The 20212-nt window shown below is 40.6% G+C and overlaps 2 protein-coding genes across 2 annotated transcripts; one reads left to right on the top strand and one right to left on the bottom strand.

The window, feature by feature from the left end:
* The first annotated feature begins 583 nt into the window (after nt 1-583).
* Nucleotides 584-7831, top strand: TOR1B (torsin family 1 member B). The gene is given in 5 exon segments (XM_044661330.1): nt 584-911; nt 2040-2305; nt 4874-5049; nt 6504-6631; nt 7588-7831. Coding segments are annotated over 5 exon segments (1140 nt in total). The 3' UTR covers nt 7830-7831.
* A 3751-nt stretch (nt 7832-11582) lies between these two features.
* On the bottom strand, nt 11583-19091 carry TOR1A (torsin family 1 member A). Its single transcript, XM_044661329.1, has 5 exons — nt 18797-19091; nt 15789-16054; nt 14383-14558; nt 14167-14294; nt 11583-12987 (listed from the first exon to the last, which is right to left on the bottom strand). Exons 1-5 carry the CDS (start codon nt 18975-18977, stop codon nt 12731-12733), a joined length of 1008 nt encoding a protein of 335 aa, XP_044517264.1. The 5' UTR covers nt 18978-19091; the 3' UTR covers nt 11583-12730.
* Nucleotides 19092-20212: the final 1121 nt, after the last annotated feature.

The following is a 20212-nucleotide window of genomic DNA, read 5'->3' as shown; positions in this document are numbered from 1 at the left end:
TTCTAGGCTGGTTTTGTTATCAGGGATTGAGAAAAGCTTACATAGTACTTTATGTAACACTCTTCAACTGATTTTACGATTGCCCTGTGAGGGAATGTTAGCAACCCATTTACTACGTCTCTCCATTTTACAGGTGAGGGAAGACAAGTGATTTGTCACATGGTAAGTTCTGTGGTAGAATTAAATTCATGTCTTCTTAATTTCACATCACAGCTTTAGGTCCGGAACAGGACCCTATAGAGAAGATCTAGCCCAACATCTTCATTTGTGGCCCAAAGGAGGGAAGTGTCCCAATTCATGGACGGGAAGCAGAAGAGTTGGGATTGGAAGCCTTTCTGGCATCATAGGGATGCTCCTTTTGCCGCCGAAAGTCTCCCCACCTCTCCAGCCCCGGAGAAGCGATTGTTCAGCTTCCGGGTACGGGAGGCAGGACAGTGGGAAGGTTAGTTACGCTGGGCGAAAGCATCAGGAGGCCACGTGCTCCAAGTTCTGCATTTCATCAAAATGGCCGCCACCTGCCCCTCACAAAAATGGTGGAAGCCAGGCGACAGGTTCTTCGACTCCTCCTCCGCTCCCAACAAAGATGGCTTCGCATGAGGTAGCGGAAGGGGCTCCCGTGCGCCTTAGGCGGTAAGCGGAAGTGACGCTCAAGGCAGAAGCCCGGCCCAGGGAACCCGGGCTGCAGGGCGGTCCGTGTATGGTTGAGATGGGACCGCTCCAGCGGTGGGTACCTCTGCCGCCGCTGCTGCTTCTGCTGCTACTCATGGCTCCTGGGACCGAGCCATTCGAGCCGATCAGCGTGGGCATCGCCATCGGGGCCGCTTCGGTCCTCACCGGTTATTTCTCCTACCCGGACCTCTACTGTCGCTTCGTGGAATGCTGCCGCGAGGAGCAGCCGCTCAACGCCTCCGGTAGCGGGCTGCAGCCGGGCTGAGGGTCGGGAGGGCGTCCGGGGCCGGAGAAGCGGTGCCCAGAGATGCCGAGGAGGGTAGCGTGCACGTGCTGGGGGGATCCCAGGCTATCTGGACCACAGAATTTGAGGGCGGGGACTGCTGCCAGGCACAATCTGGAATTTAGAGTGTTATGGATCGTGCGGCAAATGAGGGACGGGAACGCGACTCCCTTTTGAGGCTGTGTGACTGGGGAGGGCAGAGGAGCGCCAAACGGTTTACGGGTATCACTGTGAAAAGTCAAGTAGAGGAAGGGGTGATGGATCGAAAGAAGTTTCTTAAAACAAGAAGTTATGAAATTGGATTGAAAAAAATTAGGAATGTCGTTTAGTTGAGGTTTTTTTTTCCCCTCCCATGCGGGGTAGGGGTGGGGGAATGAATTGGATTTGTATTAAATAAAAGATGTGAAAGCCTTGGTTGTAGTATTTATTGATTACACCTATTTCAGAATTCCAGACTTATCTGAGATTGACACTTGGCTGTAGGTGGAAGATTACTGAGGTGTTGGCTGGTATCACCCTTATAGATGAGAAATCAGATAAGAACTCTAAATTCTAGACGTCCTAAGAAACTGAAAGGGTAGCATTTGTGAGTGGGAATTGTTATTTGTGCTCTTCCCTTGGCCTCTTCTATAATTGCTAGTCTTAGTAGACTTTTGGAATAAGAACCCTTTTGGAAACTGGTCCACAAAGGAAATGATTGCACTTGGTTTGTTTGCTGGAACTCAGAAGAGGTGTAGACAGGGCAGTCCTTTGCAGAGTACTCTTCAAGAAAAAACCTGGGAAGAAAGTAGCCATAGGTTTGGGTGCATTTTCTTAGGATGAAACTGGCCTATGTGAATGTAGATTTCTGAAAAAACACTACAAAAGGTGGAGATGAAATCATAAAGTGATTATGAATGTGTTTATGGAGTGGTTTCATTTAACAAGTATAGTTGGGTTTTATCTTTGGGGGTTATCAGAAAATCTTTTGCTTTTGATCACCAATCTTGGCCAAGAACCCCAAGTAAAAACTGAGCCAGTTGTGATTATCCTGATGTGTTTCTAAAGTGACCTGTCTTTCTCTTTTATTCTGGGATGCTTCCTTCAGCACTGAAGTTAGACTTAGAAGAGAAGCTGTTTGGACAGCACTTGGCTAGAGAAGTGATTCTCAAAGCATTGACTGGCTTCAGGAACAACAAGAATCCCAAGAAACCATTGACTCTCTCTTTACATGGCTGGGCTGGCACGGGCAAGAACTTTGTCAGTCAGATTGTGGCTAAAAACCTTCATCCAGAAGGACTCAAGAGTAACTTCGTCCACCTCTTTGTTTCTACTCTGCACTTCCCTCATGAACAGAAGATTAAACTGTATCAGGCAAGAGAATCCATTACCTTCAGATCCCCTAAATTCCATGAGGGCAGCGGGTTAACCTTTGCTTCTTCTTTGAACTACTCCTGACTTCCTTTGAGATCTGCATTTTCTAACCTATAGAGTGAATCACATTTCCCCCACCCCCCCAATTTGTAAAGATATTTTATTTTACCAATTACATGTAATAACAATTTCCCACATAAAGTTTTCTCTTCCCTCCTTCCCTTCCCTCTTTCCCTGAGATGGTAAGCAATTTGATCTGGGTTATACATATATTATCATAGTGAATCACTTTTTTAAAAAACAACCAACTTGGGGGCAGCTGGGTAGCTCAGTGGATTGAGAGTCAGGCCTAGAGACAGGAGGTCCTAGGATCAAATATGACCTCAGACACTTCCCAGCTGTGTGACCCTTGGCAAGTCACTTGACCCCCATTGCCCACCCTTACCACTCTTCCACCTAGGAGCCAATACACAGAAGATAAGGGTTTAAAAAAAAACAACCAACTTCCCCCTTCCCTTTGTCTTGCTTTCTTTTCTGTTCTCTATTTGGAACTAATTTGGCTAAAGGTGAACCTTAAAGACTCCATGCTGCCCGCCCCCTCACCCTTGGGACTTTTTTCCCCCATTTTGTTTCTTTGAAATTGTCTATTAGGTTAAACTTTAAATAGTATTAGTGTTCTGGTGTGAACAGAAATTAATGACCTCCCAGTAGAGTTAAGTCTTATGCCCCTGTTGTTAGGTTGCTGCTTCTAAGAAACAGAAACTTAGCTGAACAAGGAAGTATAGTTAGAGTCTGGTTGATACAATATCCTTTAAGAAATAGAAACCAAAATGAAAGGAAAATTTGGAAAAGAAAACTGCTCTTCTTGTAGATCTTTTCCTAGTATTGGTAAATTAGCAAAAATAGGTAAAGGTGCCCTTTTTAAAAACCTGGGAGGGAAGAGTTCTTTTGAAATGTTTTTTCATTTAGGAGCATGAGGGTAGGACTTTTAACTTTGCCTTTTACTTAATGGCCTCAAACTAAGCAAATGTTAACTTAGTTATTTCATAAGATGTTATCTCTGCCTGCCTGTGAATCTGTAAAAAAGGCACTTTTCTGACTTTGGGCAAGTCATTCAATTCTCTGGGCCTCAGCTTCCCCATTTTAAAAACACTAGACAAGATGACATATGGTACTGGAGAACTAAATCAGAGGGTCCTTTGTGGCAGTCATAACTGTTTGTTCATGTTGACTTTTTCTGCTTACTGGAGTTTTTGTTCCTACACAGAGATCTAAAAATTGTAGAATTGTTTTCTCACAAAAGGTGTTTTTTTTTTTTAAATTTTAAACCCTTAACTTCTGTGTATTGGCTCCTAGTTAGAAGAGTGGTAAGGGTAGGCAATGGGGGTCAAGTGACTTACCCAGGGTCACACAGCTGGGAATTGTCTGAGGTCAGATTTGAACCTAGGACCTCCTGTCTCTAGGCCTGACTCTCAATCCACTGAGCTACTCAGCTGCCCCCTATTTTTTGTTTTTAAAGGAGAATTTTTTTAATGTGCTTTTCCTCCTTCCTATATTTCCCTTCTTGACTTCTTGAAAGATACCTTCAGGGAGCTTTGTTAGTGAATAAGTCATCATACAGTTGAACTTCCTATTATATATGCATGGAAGTGGGTAAAACAATATGATTTCTAACTTTTCAAATTGAATAGGTCTGTAGATGAGGCTTGGTAAAGCCATTATAGAGCAGAAAAGCTTGTAAATTTCTCTTCTAGGAAACAAAACATTTGTGTTCAGAGAAACTTGGGTTTATAACTAACCTCTGCTGGTATCTAACCCTGGCACTTTGAACAGCTAGGTGGCTGTGGCTAGGAGTTCAAATGTGGCCTCAGACACTTATTTTCTATATGACCCTTGGACAAGTTACCTAAACCTCTTTGCCTCAGTTTCTTCATCTGTAAAAAATGAGCTGGAAAAGTAAGTGGCAAACCAGTCCAATATCTCTGCCAAGAAAACCCCAAATGGGGTCAACAAAGAATAGGATATGATTGAACAACAGAAAACCTTGAACAAATAACACAGTCTATCCAAATCTTACTGTCCTCATCCATTATAATAGAAATGGGAAGAATAATGTTTATGGTACTTACCTTGGAGAGTCAAATGTGAAAATAATGTATGTAAAGTACTTTGTAACCCTTTCAAACACTGAGAGGCATCCTTTACACTTCCTCTTAGCCAAAAGGCTAATGAGAGGCATCCTTTGTAGAACCAAGTGGGCCCAGCTTGAGTTAGGAAGCCAATAACTGTCTTTGGGCAAGTCACTTAACTTATCTCTGAATGACAATTTTCCATCTGTAAAATGAAATAATACCTTTAGTATTTGCCTCCTAAAGTTGTGAGGCTCACCTGAGATAATCTGTTACAACACTTTCAAAGCTCAAGGCACCATATAAACAAGACATCTTGTTTGTGAGTAAGAGTGGAGAGTTCTCTTCCTTCTCATCCACTTTACCTTCAGCCCATTCCCATTCCCTCTGCCCTCACCTCCCATGCAGGGTTTCATATTGCATTTTTTTCTTGGTACAGGAGCAGCTGCAGAAGTGGATTCGGGGCAATGTGAGTTCATGTGCAAGATCTGTTTTCATATTTGATGAAATGGATAAATTGCACCGCGGGCTCATTGATGCCATCAAGCCATTTTTAGACTACTATGAGCAAGTAGATGGGATCTCTTATCGGAAAGCCATCTTTATCTTCCTCAGGTTAGGATGTGGTAAAAGATTTGCCTGGTTATGCTTTTTAAGGAAAAAGGTTTTAAACCCTTCTTTTTCAAAAACCTTTATCTTAGAATTGATAACTAAGTATCAGTTCAAAGGCAGAAGAGTGGTGAGGACTAGGCAATTAGGGACAAGTGACTTGCCCAGGGTCACACAGCTAGGAAGTGTCTGAAACCAGATTTGAACCTAGGACCTCCCATCTCTAGGCTTGGCTCTCAATCCACGGAGCCACCCAGCTGCCCCTCTGATTATACTTTTGGTGGATAGTATGGTATTATTCAACTATAAGGTGGGCTTCTGAACTTTTTTCTTTTATCCCATAAATGCACAGACAAGGCCTCCACAGAATTCTAGGGCCTCTCTGCCTCAGGCTGGTCTACATTCAATTTGACATTTCCAGTATGTTAGAGAAGACCGAACTGATGAAACTAGAAACCCTTTCTGTGCCAGTGTTATAGTATGGGGCATAGAAAATAGAAAGTCATAGGAGCATGGATTTAGAAGAGCTAGAGGATACCTGAGACATTATCTAGTCCAACAGGTCCAGAAGATTCAGGAGCTTGCCCAAGGTCAGAATGGTGACCAAGCTAGCATTTGAACCCATAGCCTCTTAGTACAGGATCCAGTGCTTTTTCCTCAAAAAAGGGTTCTGTAATATTTTGGTAGGGTTTAGTCCCAATGTGTTAATATCATACTATAACATACATTGCCATTATGATGGAGGTAGGGTTGCCTACATAAAAAAAAAACAAAAACAAAAAAACACCTAATCATGCAGATAGTGATTACTTATATTACTGAGGGATAGGGGTAGGGTTGGAGTTTTTTGGTTTCTTGCTTTACCAAGGGCTTTTCAGTGGACTGACAACACATCCAGATTCATCAGTTCAGTTACAATACAGCTTGACAAATTAGATTTACAGTTTGTCAGTGTACAGCATGAAGTAGATGTGTATTATACAAAAACATGACACTGAAGAGACGGTTTCAACTTTGACACCTGATAGAACCAAGCCTTGAATAAATTTGACATCCTGGGCCTGACAACTTAACTTTCTAATATCCAGACCATAGGACTTTCTAAGTGAAATAAGGTGTGTATGGGGGGGGGGGGGAATAGCCAACTATTAGATATCAAAATTTTGTAAATATGCATTTATCAAATGCCTATTCTGTACAAGTTGTCATTAAGGATTAAAAAATACAAAGTCTTTGCACTTTGGTATTTTACATTGAAATGGAGAGTAATCCTCTAGGGATGGGAAATGAGTCACAGTATCCAACTGAGGACCTTTATATATTAGTTGCTTAGTAAATATTTGTTCAATTTAAAATAAACAATAGAACAGGCCCCATCATTCTAAAAATCCTTGTTTTATCCTGGGTTTTAAAAGATGTTATTTTAAGCCTTTGCTCTCCCTTTCCCCCTCAAAACTCAGCAATGCAGGAGGTGATCTCATAACCAGAATGGCCCTTGATTTTTGGAAGGCAGGGAAAAAAAGAGAAGACATTCAGCTCAAAGACTTGGAGCCTGTGCTATCTCTAGGAGTCTTCAATAATAAAAACAGTAAGTAACCATAAAGAAGAGCCCTTTGACTTGGTCAGAAGTCTTCTTTTCATAGAATTTTAGAGCCTGGAGATTATCTAGTTTGTCCAAACCAGTTTTATAGAGAAGGAAATGAACCTGGAGAGTTGACATGATTTACCTGTCACATCATAAAGTCATTAGCTAGTCAAATCAGGTCACATCTCAGATTCTTGGATGCACAAGCCAGGGCCCATTCCATAACATCACATTCTCAGTTATTTGCAGCTTTTCTTTCTCACTGACCTCTTTAACAACTTGACAAATGGAAACAAAAAACAAACTGCATGTATAAAATCTGTGACTGGGTCTTGTTGCCAAGATTGATATACTCTTACAGAGGTAACTGAAGAAGGCTGATGTCCTACCCAAGTTTCTCATTGTCAGATTGGTTCTGGGTTCTCAAAGATATATTTTTTTAAACCCTTACCTTCTGTCTTAGAAGCAATACCAAGTTTAAGCAGAAGAGTAAAAAGGGCTAGGTCATGGGGGTTAAGTGATTTGCCCAGGGTCAGACAACTAGGAAGTATCTGAGGCCAGATTTGAACCCAGGACCTCTCATCTCCAGGACTTACTGTCTACTGAGCCACCTTATTCCCCTCTCAAAGACTTTTTAGCAGAGGATAAGTTCTGGAAGGCCCTACAAAGATAGGAACACTGAGAAGGGATCAGGACCCAGTTGTGGACTGGGTCTCTTATTTGATGTTCAGCCAATTTGACTGAATTTGAAGTGGCTCATCACCAATTTGGTCATAAGATGATGATTTTTCAGCCTCGGCATCCTTGAAGATTATAATACAAAGTTATTGAGAGAATATTGTTAGATGTTGATGGAGGCAATACCCATACCTATCAAATTACAGAACTTTACAGTATTGAAGCTTAATTGTAATTCCTTTCTTGACTTTCATCTAACCCAATTGTGGTTTGTTTCACAGGTGGCTTGTGGCACAGTGGCCTGATAGACAGAAGCCTTATTGATTACTTTGTTCCATTTCTGCCTTTGGAGTACAAGCATGTGAAAATGTGTGTGAGAGCAGAAATGAAATCAAGGGGTTTTACTATAGATGAAGAAATTGTCACAAGAGTAGCAGATGAAATGACATTTTTCCCAAAAGAAGAGAAAATCTACTCTGATAAGGGCTGCAAGACAGTGCAGACAAGGCTAGATTTTCACTGAGCTCTTACTCCCCGAGGCAACCAGAAGATGCCTTACCTTTCTGAAGTACTTTTGAAGACCCCTTTCAGGAGTTTGCACATTTGCACTTATTGACTTTTAGGACAGGGAGCTTTCGAAGAATGAGTTTTTTAAGCATATCACTAAATTACTTTGCAGCCCAACTGTTAAGTTTCACTTGAAGATGGGACTTGAAAAATTCCACTCAAGCTCATCATCCCTGACATTGCCAACAGTGGCCTTTACAACTATTTGTTTGCAGAGTAACTGGAATTATTGCTGACTCCATAACACCTGCACATCACAATTACTGTCTTAATTGAAGGAGTTTCTTGGGGCTGGCCCTGATGCATCTAGACAACAGATAACGTTAAGTATTCGTCTGAAGAATTTTAGATTGGATTATTCTGTTTACTTTGCTCTTTAAGCATAGAACATTTATTAATTTCAGCAGTGGTCATTTAAAATTTAGAGCACTCCACAAATACAAAGGATACTAGGTGAGAGTATGTGGCCACATGTGCCTAAACTTCCTGAGCTGAGGGAATTGTGTCATTGAGGGGGTCTTGTCTTATTTCATAATCAGCCCATAGTATTAACTTGGAAGTTTTTCCAGGGCAGAGGACAGAACCTCTTTGACCTTTTAGTCTGACCCTTCCCTCTCCTATGGTGACGTGGAACACTGAGGTAAACCTAATGCAAACAAGGCCTATTGATCGAGTGCCCAGGTCATGGCATTCTCACATACTTTTCTGGTTGGAAGATTCCCTGGTTACCTCTAAACTTCAACCTAAAGTCCCTGAAATTTTTCTCTAAACCTTGTTACCAAAGTCAAATCAATTTGGGACTAACATGGTTCTGAAAGTGGGTGACTAGCTATAGCTGTCAAACACTTCTGTCTGTTACAGTTTATCTGAGGGTCAATCTTGAATCTTGTCCCTGCAACTCATAGATTTGCTCGTTAATGGTGGATGTCACATACCTCAGTACAAATATTCAGACCGATTCATTGTTATTGCACGTCATAACTGGTATTTTCAAAGGTATATTTTTGATAGTTCTGAAATACATTTGAGGGGTGAGAGTATTGCTTATTTGATAGAAGGGAAGATAGGGAGTAGAGCTACAGTTTGTCCCTTTCTCCATAAAGATTATTAAACTCTAAGTGTAGTGTGGATTCTTATTACTAACTTTATGGTAATGTGAAGGAAAAAGAAAAGATCTAACTTTAGAGTACTAAAGTAGTAATGGGAGTGAAAACTAAGAGATGTGATGGCTGGTTACCTCTGCATTGCCCTGGGAACCCGATTCCCCTACAATGGACTAAGTTGGTAGCTTCCTTGGGGTCAGCAAGCAAGTTTTTTTAATCCAGTGAATGAATCATTCAGTACATGTGGGTACTATAGTTGCAGTGCAACTGGCTAGTCATGCAGCCTTTTTATACATGGGGAAAGTTAAAAAATGAATATTTTTATAATATGTTAAAGGATGGGAAAAAATTTTAAGGCACTGAGTCTTTTAATAAAATTACCCCCAGGGTGGCACTTTCTACATTTTTAATACATATTCTCATATTGGAACAGTTGGCTACTTTTATTACCTTGTGGGTGGTTGGTCAGGTGGTGACTCGTTTATTCTGATGCAATAAACTGAACACGTTAGTAACCTTAGGCCTTTGGACTGTTATTTCTGATTTACAAGTTTGAAAACCTGCAAGTAATTTTCTTTTCCCCTATCCCTCTGCCCTGGGGTTTTTAAGTGTTCCCTTCAGAGATGTGAATGAGAATTTTAAACTATTGCCATAAATTAATCAAATAAAGCTGAAATTTTATCATTTGATATGTCTTCCTTCTTTCAGTAGTTTGTTATTTAGCAACTTTTAACAAAAAGTACTTGTTTGCTAGTTCTTTAATAACTCACAATTTTGATGAGATGCTTTAGTATGGGCTGCTACTGCCTGGGAAACAATGACTTTGAACTTATTTGGGGCTCCAGAAGTCTAGAAGTTTGGAGGTTAAAGGTTGTGTTTTTTCCTAACAGCCCTATTATACCTAAGATGAGCTTATTTTCACTCACTTGGGGGCCTGGAATTGGCATATACAATGTTTTCATCATATTCATAAAGCTCTTTGCAAACCTGGAAGTGCTATACAAATACTTACTATTGGGAGGAGTAATTATATTTAAGAGCACAGAAAAGAACTAAAAAAACTTAAGGTGAAAAACTTAGAGCAAATTAATTGATATTTCTTGATGCCTTAATAATTCAGTTACATAGCTCTGTGCTTTACAAAGCATTTTTCTCTTATCACCCTAATAATGTAAGTAATGAAGGTATTATCCTTATTTTTACAGAGAAGGAAATACATTTACATGAGTAACAGCATTTGGGCAGTCATATAGCTATTAAGGTGGTACAGTGGAAAGAGCTGGGACTAGTCAGGAAAACTTTCAAATCTGGCCTTAGGTACACCTTCTAGCTGTGTGATCCTGGGCAAGTCACTTAACTCTCTTCGCCTCCGTTTCCTCATCTGGAAAATGAGCTGGAGAAGAAAATGGCAAACCATTTTATATCTTTGCCAAGGAAACCCCAAATGGGGTCATGAAGAGTTAGACGCAACAGAACAACACAACATGGTTATTAAGTACCAAAGTCTAGATTCAAGCCAATCATAAAACTCCAAATCTTGCCACTCTGCCATGCTTCCTCTTAGTCATATACAACTTGGAACCAAGAAATTGTGTTGTTGGACCTTCCCAACCTCCAGCAGGACCTCTGTGCTGACTTAAGATAGGTACTTTTTGCAAATATTTGAAGGGATCTTTAGTGTGGTCTACTGGGAAAAGAACTGGCTTTGGTGTCCAAAGATCCAGGTTTGAATCCCAATTCTGTTAAGTACCTGTATGATTTTGGGCAAGTTATATTCCCTCCCTGAATCTGTTTCCTTATCTTTAAAAAGAGGGAGAGGAAGTGGAGAGGTAGTGAGATGAGCAGTCCCTTCTAGCTAACAATGCCATGGCACTTTGTAGCCAAAGGAATAGGAGTTGCAGAGCTGAGCTCTGTGAACATTAGTTTCCTAACTTGGTAAAGTAATGAATTCCCTGTTACTGTTTGCATCTTCGTTAAATAGTCATGGGTCAGTGGGGTTCTTGAGTCTTGACCTAGGGTTGAGATAAGACCAGATGACCTTCTAAGGTCCCTTCTAAAATTAATCCTAAAATGATATGATTCCTAGATGACTTTACAAACCCTCTTTTAAAAAGCAAACTACTATTGTGATTTAATTTATGCAACTTCCTAGAAACATTACCAAAAGGAAGGTACGTCTCTACAAGACAAAGGATTCTATAAAGGTGTGTAATTAATAATATCTTGGGGGCAGCTGGGTGACTCAGTGGATTGAGAGCCAGGCCTTGAGACAGAAGGACCCAGTTTGAAATCTAGCCTCAGACACTTTGGAGCTGTATGACCCTGGGCAAGTCTCTTAACTCCCATTGCCTAGCCCTTACCATTCTTCTGCCTTGGAACCAGTACACAGTATTGATTCTAAGACAGAAGATAAGGTTTTGTTTTTTTTAATTGTAATATCTCAATAATAATCTCAATCACTTTCAGTTATTCGACAAATGTTCAGGATTTCCCCTCCTCTATTCTAACCAGTAGTTTATATTAATGCATGAACCATAATGATTTGTGCAAAGGGCACTTATAGGGCCTATTTTTCTCTGAAGAAATGTATTCACAAACTAGAAAATCAAATTTTATTGAAAAAAACAGTTATTTGTATTTATAAATAAAAACACTAACCTCAGTATCTTTAATAGATGCATGTGAATTTTCAAAGGGTTTGGGCAGGAGTGGGGAGAGGGTATATTTAACTCCTTGATCATAAAAGCAAACTGGTCATAGTAGAGAAGTGATTAAAAACATAGCAGAACTCAGCTACCACATATAAATAGGGCAGTTGCTCTTCCTTTGGAACAAGGCCATCAAAAGGAGTAAAACTGGGATGGTATGAATTTAACATGTGATTTGTCCTTCCTTTTCCTAAGTCATATACTGGAAACAAATTCAGAATACCACATTACTTTTCATTTTAAGAACAATCTTGTTTTTTACAAACTCATTATTGCAACGCTTATATAAGTTTAGCCCATTAACAATTATTTTAGTACCACCACACTGAATTTATCTTCCTTGAAAGGACATTTTAAGGCTTTTTATGACATACATACAATGCATAGCCTCAAAAAGTTCATCTTCTCATAGATTTTTTTCTTTTCTTTAAAATCTTTCAGCTCCTATAGGCAGGACTGACAAGACAGCTTCAAATATCCTCTTCTGACAGTCTGCTTTCTCCATATTCCTGCCTTGGGCTACACTGATATAAACTTAGGGAATGCTTTCCAGATCACTGATGTTTATGCTTCTCCACTAAAAACATGATCACTCCTTTTCAAGATTTTTTTTTTTTTGGTAAACTCTCAAAATTTAGCCTCTTAAAGTTTCTCATGATGTTAAAAACCATTCTGAGTCAGCTCATCACATCTTAGATAAAACTTACTTGTCTTTTCTTGAAACAGAAACTTGTAATTAAAATGTGATTTAAAAAAAAATCATAGGCACTATTACAAATGTGTTAGGTAATGGGTAATTTCTTTCATTGGTGCTTTTCCCATGGAAGTTAGGAAGGCAGATCCAGGCTTTTGAAATGGTTCGATGGTTACTGCAGATTCCTCTGAATAAAAAAAATGCACAGAGAAATTCCTTTTTTTTTTTTTATAAAAGACTAAAAATTCATTTTCCTCCTCATCTGGGAAAAAGAATAAAAAAAAAAAAAGGCCAAAGTGTTTCCATTTTGAGTACTTTCTATTTCAACACAAATAAATGCATCCTGAAATAATTAGTCGTCATCATCGTAGTAATAATCCAATTTAGTGTATACAGTTTTGCAGCCTTTATCAGAGAAAACCCTCTCCTCTTTGGGGAAGAATGTCATCTCCTCTGCCACTCTATTTACAATGTCCTCATCAACTTCATAGCCACGAGATTTCATTTCAACTTTGATGCACATTTTTAGGTGTTTGTATTCCAGTGGAAGAAATGGAACAAAATAATCAATGAGGTTTCGGTCAATTAGGCTACTGTGCCAGAAGCCACCTAGAAAGAAGAAAAAAAAAAAAGTCAGTACTACTGAAAAGTCAGCAATGATTCAGGGAAGAGAGAGCACTGGATTTGCTGTCAGGACTTGGGTACAAATTCTGACCTCACATACTATAGACCTGGGTGACTTTGGGCAAATCATTTAATTAAATGAGGAAGCTAGGCCTGTTTTCCTCATCTGTAAAATAAAGAGGTTGAACTAGATGACCCATAAAGTTGTTTCTAACTCTGAATCTAGATCCTCTGAAGTCAGGGATAGTCACCAATCTTCTCTGGCCCATCACTTGGCCTATACCTCAAAGATATGAAAGAGAAAAAGGACTTATAAGGAATGACTTGAAGAAATGATGGTATATGAATATAATGCAATACTACTGTGCCATAAGAAAGTGGTGAAGTTTCATAAAAATCTGGCAAGTTTTATACAAACTGATGCTAAGTGAATTGAGTGGGCCAGGGAAATAATCTATACTAGTGATGGGCAAACTTTTTAAAGAGGAGGTCAAAGGAAAGGAAATGCTCATCTGTCAGTCTGTTTCTAAGGTAACCCTTTCAAAGTTTCACTGTATTGTATCCTCCTCATTGTATTCATTGGATTAGGAATAATGTCACATGGCCGGATAGAACATTTCAGGGGGCTGTATCTGGCCATCGGTAGTTTGTCCATCACTGAGCTATACCATAACTATAGTACTTAAAGACAAACAACTTTAAAAGACTTAATAAATTGGGACATCTAGGTAGCTCAGTGGATAGAGCACCAGTCCTGGAGTCAGGAGGTCCTGGGTCCAAATATGGTCTCAGACATTTCCTGTCAGGGCACTCAATCCCCATTGCCTAGGCCTTGCCACTCTTCAGTCTTAGAACTGATATTATGACAGAAGCTAAGGGTTTGAAAGAAAAGGGGGAAAAAAAGAATATGGAAAATAGTTCTAGATTTTTCATATTTATTTATTTAATTTTTATATTTTGTTTTATATTATTTATATTTCCCAAATGGAAACAAAAGATTTAAAGCAAGAAAATAGAAAAACTATGAAAATTTCCAAATGCACAATGTCTAGAATATTTCAGACATGGAAGCAAGGAGGACTGGGAGATAACCCGGCCCCCTCCTCACCCCATATATAAAACACAGAGTTACAGATGGACACACACATACATAGTACCACTTACTATTCTTGTTATTGAAGACTGATACAGATAAGGCTTGTTCCACGTCTCTCAGCTTGATTTCTTCCCTCTGCTTTCCACTCCTCCAGAAATCTAAAGCTACATCTGTTATTCTTTCTGCTCCTGCATTGCTGTGAAACACATACAAACAGAAGGACTTGCTTTAGTTGCTTTTAAGACACCAAAGAATTCTTCACTCCTTTCCAAGTCCCATCTTACCTGAGAAAGATGAAGATGGCTTTCTGATAGGAGATCCCATCTACCAAGTCATAGTAGTCTAGGAACGGCTTGATAGCATCTATAAGCCCTGCATGCATCTTATCCATTTCATCAAATATGAAGATGGACCTTGCACAGGCACTCACATTCCCCCGAATCCACAGCTGTAACTGGTCCTGGATTACAACAAGCCACAAATACCCAGAGGAGACTTCAGTCAGTAAAAACAACATATCCAAATGGTACCCTGGAAGTAGCTACAATGCTTAGGAATCTTTCTTTTAATGACATCGTTTCAGTGCCATGACAATAGTTGGGTTTTTGTTTTTTTTGTCTTTCATCATCATTAGTGAATAGGGAAAAAACTTAACCTTTACATTCTAATGAGGAAGATTTGGGCTAGTGATATACGGTATGTTAATCTATTGATTATTTGGAAGGAAATCATTTTAGGTTCTAATTGAATACTATTGAATACATTAGAAAATAAAGCATGCTTAAGAATAACCAAATGAACTAAAAACAGCAGGAAAAGCTTCTACTGCTTATGACCTCAGAACACTAATACTAATATAGCTACACCAATAAATGAAATAATGAAGTCAATTTTAAGTATTCTTTCCCATTCTCAAAAAAATGAGAAAGAGAAATAATTTTTCTTTCCATTGGTCTTTCATTTCCCTTCCAAAATACTTTTGCTAAGGTAGAGTGAAATCAAACAGATACATTACAGAAATGGTATGACATGAGGGGGCAGCTGGGTAGCTCAGTGGATTGAGAGCCAGGCCTAGAGACAGGAGGTCCTAGGTTCAAATCCAGCCTCAGACACTTCCCAGCTGTGTGACCCTGGGCAAGTCACTTGACCCCCACTGCCCACCTTACCACTCTTCCACCTAGGAGCCAATACACAGAAGTTAAGGGTTTAAAAATGGGGAAAGAAAAAAGAAAAGAAATGGTATGACATGAAGGAAGGCTGCACTGGCAGAAAACAAGAGTTCTAGTTTACTAACTAGAACATCTTGAACAAATCATTTCCCCCTGTAGGTCTTGATTTCCTCATATGGAAAATAAGCGACTTCTCTCCCAGATAATGCTTAAAGTTTCCTTCCAATATCACATTCTATTCCTCACCTGAACCTCAATCTTACCAATCAACATGATGGATATTTCTTCGGGAGGAATTACAAAGTTCTAATAATTTAACTACTCCAGGGCATCCAACATACCCACCTCCAAAATGCTATAACCTTTAGGAATGTGCAAAGAACAATATAAAACTGACATCTAGAAAGAAATCCTCAGAGATCATTTATTTTAGCATATTATCTCATAAATTTCATAGCCACCCACACAAAAAATCAAGGAAAGCCCAACTTGTCAGGAAGAATTCCAAATTATCTCCTTGCCTTATATTGGGTGATGTTCGCAGCATGTGGGAAGTGCAGCGTGGCCACAAATAAGTGTACGTAATCACTGTTAAGTCCACCTTCATAAATATGTTCAGCTATGATTTTGCTGACAAAGTTTTTGCCCGTGCCAGTCCATCCATGCAGAGAAAGGGTAAGAGGTTTTTTGGGCTTTGGGTTACTTATGAACCCAGACACAGCATTTAAAATCACTTTCTTTGCAAGGTGCTGTCCAAAGAGCTTGTTGTCAAGGTCCTTCTGCAATGCTGAGGAAAAAAATATAAATTGTTATGTGCAAGGAACCAACTGGTTTGCAGACTAGATAAAATACACTAGCAGCTAAGGGCTGGTGAGGATCTTCTGGGATGCTAACTGACTATGACTGGCAGGTGACTGAAATGAGCTGACTGTCAGCGCCAAAGTAATATTGTGGAGAACTCTTCTCCTAAACCCCTCACTATTTCTTCCCTGTTGCAAACTTCTTGAACTCCATCTATGCCAAGGTCACATCATCTTCTAGATTTTTAAAACAGGAACAAAACCTGTCATGAGTTTGGTAGACAGGATGCTGCCTCTTCAATGTCTACATCATATTTGAAAATTAAGGGCCCAAATTTAACCCTACTTTATTGTCTCTCTGTTTAGGATGGAAGGAAAATGGGGCCCCAATATAGATTTAACCACTACTTGTATAAGTAAAGGAGGCAAGACTTCCTCTTTCAATATCTCTCCTCTTCTCAATTAATTTACTCTCTGTCTTCTCTTGCAAAGAAGGCTGAAGCAGGATCTACTCTTCCTCCAAACACAGGACTTCCCTCCCCATTTTTTTGTTGGAGGCGGCAAGCAATCCCTTACCTCTCCTGCCAGATCTCTGTTCTTAACCAAGGAGGCTCTCTCACTCTTTACAGGACACCCAAAATGTTCTCCCCCTTGGCCTTACCAGGTACCACCACTCTCCACGCCCTCTTCACCCAATCTCCAAGTTTTACTTCTCTGTGATCTCTGACCTTCAATTCCTATGTATTGAGGAAGTATAATACAATGCAAAGACCACTGACCTTGGGAGTCAGGAATCTTGGGTTTTAATTCTAACTTTGCTACTTTAATAATAGCTCAAATTTCCAGATTACAAAGTGACTTGCTGACAATGCTATGAAATAAGATGGGGCAGAGGTTTTCCTTCTGATGCAGACCAGTTTATTTTATCTGCATGAGGGAACTTTTGGTGTGGAAACTCCCTTTGTTGATTACAGGTAGGCAACTCTGGTTATCTATAGGCAAAAGATTTTCTGGGGCACTAAGTTAAATAACTTGTTCATGGTCAAATAGGACTTGAACCTAATTCTTTCTGATTCCTAGGCTAGTTTTCTATCACCTATACTATTCTTGTCTTTCCAAGGGGTGATCTCTGAATTCCCCATTCTGCCCTAGGGAAGAAACATGGCCAGGTCTTGGGAGCATGATGGCCCCAGGTCTGTCAAATTGGATAAGTCATGGAATCTCACTCAAGCTTTTTCCTCTTTCAAACAAGGATAATGTTACTCCTTACTAAACCTAACCCAGTAACTCCCTCACCTGCCTTTCCACTTCTTCCTTTGGCAACTATAATCAAATCAATACTACCTTTTTTTTTTCCCCTGGAAAGGACTTGCCAAGCAAGCAATTATGTATTAAATATTGTGTCAGGCCCTATGCTAGGAAGTGGGCATACAAATACAAAGAATAAAACAATGCCCTTTCACATGTAGTAGATATTTTAACTGGGGAGATAAAAAGGTCATTTATGTATATACACAATAACTATGAAGAGAATAAATACAAAGTAGTTAAATAACAATAGTCTGAGAGGGAGGGCACTAGAATTTGCAAAGCTTCACTTGCCTCTATTAGGAAGAAAAGAGCCTTTTGAGACAGACTGAGTGTTCCAGGCATGGGGAATTGCCTGGGCAAAAGAACTTTCTACTCACCACCTTCCTAAACTCTTCCATGGCCACCACTCTTCAGAGGGCAAAGATCATCTCAATTTTATGTTTTTGAATCTCTAGGCTTTGTATGGTGCCTGTTTCTTTCTGAACTAGGTGGCATCCTGAACTTTCTAAGTTCAGGGCTTGGAGTCAGGATCAATTAAGGTAATACATGCAAAGCACTTACATGAGATAGCATACTTTTAAAGTGCTAGATAAATGCTAGCTGTTTCCATCCATCCATCCATTCATTCATTCATTCATTCATTCACTCATTCATTCATTAGTTGTAGTCAGAATTCTAACCCAAGTCTCTTGACTCTATCCAAATCCAGAGTTCTTGCTTTTCTTTTTCTTACCTTCTGTCATAGAATCCAAACTAAAGTATTGATTCCAAGGCAGAAGAGTAGTAATGGGTAGGCAATGCGGTTTAAGTGACTTGCCTTGAGTCACAAAGCTAGGAAGCCTCTGAGGCTACATTTGAACCCAGAACCTCCCATCTCCTATTTACATTCACTGAGCCACCTAGCTGCCGGCGAGTTCATTCTAGTATAACATAATGCCTTTCCTACCATTTGTGTAATCTCAGACAAATTATTCATACTCTTTGGGCCTCGGTTTCCCGGTCCAGCCAAACGAAGGAGTTGAACTAAATGATCTTCAAAGTCCCTTCCAGCCTCTCTAAGGGAACCTTCCCCCACTTCTCCACACCTCAGAGACCAGTGGGGGGTGGGGGTGGGGGTGGAGTCTCTCGCAAAGGGAATCCAGCCCGGGTTGCTTCCTGACATCCCTACCTATATCCCATTATACCACAGGCCTCCGGCCTCCAGGGAGCACTAAAGGTTTTGGAGCCGCGGTTTGGTCTCCATCGCCCCACTGCACAGACTAAGAAACTGAGACTCAAGAGCCGCAAGGCGACAAGTCCAGCAGAGGCAGGCTTCTGCGCCCCTACAACTGCCACCTCCCACCCCTCTGGACGTTCGCACCCACCCACTCCACCCCATCCCATCCCACATCAGGTCGCGCTGTCCGGGCCAGCCTTACCCTCCCGGCTGAGGCTCCGCTTCTGTCCGCAGCACTCGGTGAAGAAGCAGTAGAGACGCGGGTAGGAGATATAGCCGGTAAGCACACCGGCCAAGGCCAGCCCCAGGCTGATAGGCTCCACCGTTTGCACCAGGGGTGGCGCCAGCAGCAGCAGGCCCAAGGCGGCCCGGACCAGCTTCATGCCCGGACCCGCAATGAGCCCAGCCGAACCGAGCCCGCCTTTCAGGCCAGGGCCTCAGCCGGTGGCGATGACAGGCCGCCGCTTCCGGCTCCGCCCCGCCTCTACCGCCCGCTGCCATCTTTGTGAGGGGAAAAGCACTTCCGGCGCCTTCTCGAAACACTGGCAGGAAAGCCGCCGCCCGCCATCTTGGAGTCTGGCAACCTCCTCACTTCCTTCCTCCCTCTCCCCGCACTGTTCCATGTAGTTCTCAAACTTTTTGGTCTCGGGACCCTATTATTGAGGACCTCAAAGAATTTTTGATTATATGTGTTATATATATCGATGTAGTTGCGACAGTGAATAAAACTGCTAGGCCTGGAGTCAGGAAAATCCAAGTTCAAATTCTGCTAACTAGATTACCTTGTGCTAGTCATTTAACCTTTCTGCCAAAGTTCTTTCAACTTTAAATTTATAATAATAGCACCTACCTCCCAAGATTGTGAGGATCAAATGAGAAAACATTTGCAAAGTGCTTAGCACAGTGCCTGGCATTAAGTGTTTAATATTATTCTCTTCCTCTTAGAAATTAAAACATACCATTTAAAAATATTCATTTACTAATTCATTTAAAAATAACTGTGCATTAGGGGCAGCTGGGTAGCTCAGTGGAGTGAGTCAGGCCTAGAGACAGGAGGTCCTAGGTTCAAACCCAGCCTCAGCCACTTCCCAGCTGTGTGACCCTGGGCAAGTCACTTGACCCCCATTGCCCACCCTTACCAATCTTCCACCTATGAGACAATACACCGAAGTACAAAGGCTCAAAAAAATAAATAAATAAATAACTGTGCATTACAAGTTACCATGAATGGGTTTTATGAAAAATATTTCCCAAGACAAAGAAAATTTAGTGATATGACATTGTTTTACATACTTTGCAAATCTCTTTAAATTCTGGCTTAAGAGAAGACAGCTGGATTTTCATTATCTGCTTTTGCATTGCTTACTGTGATATATTGGTTGCTAAAGTATATATAGGAAGAAAATATGCCTCACACAGACATGTAGTTGAAAAGGAAAGAGAATTTTAGTAGACAAGTAACATCTTAGTATAATTAGGGAAATAGTTTTGATCTCAGGGACCCCCTGAAAAGGACTCAGATCCCCAAGAATCTAAGGAGCTCCTGCCTTCCCAGGACACCTTGAGGTGTCAAGGTTCTGAGGTACCTGAGATCATCTATTCCACTCTTCACATTTTA

Source organism: Gracilinanus agilis, chromosome 2, assembly GCF_016433145.1.
Source record: "Gracilinanus agilis isolate LMUSP501 chromosome 2, AgileGrace, whole genome shotgun sequence".
In the NCBI taxonomy this organism is placed as follows: Eukaryota; Metazoa; Chordata; class Mammalia; order Didelphimorphia; family Didelphidae; genus Gracilinanus; species Gracilinanus agilis.
This window is presented reverse-complemented; position numbering and strand designations above follow the sequence as displayed.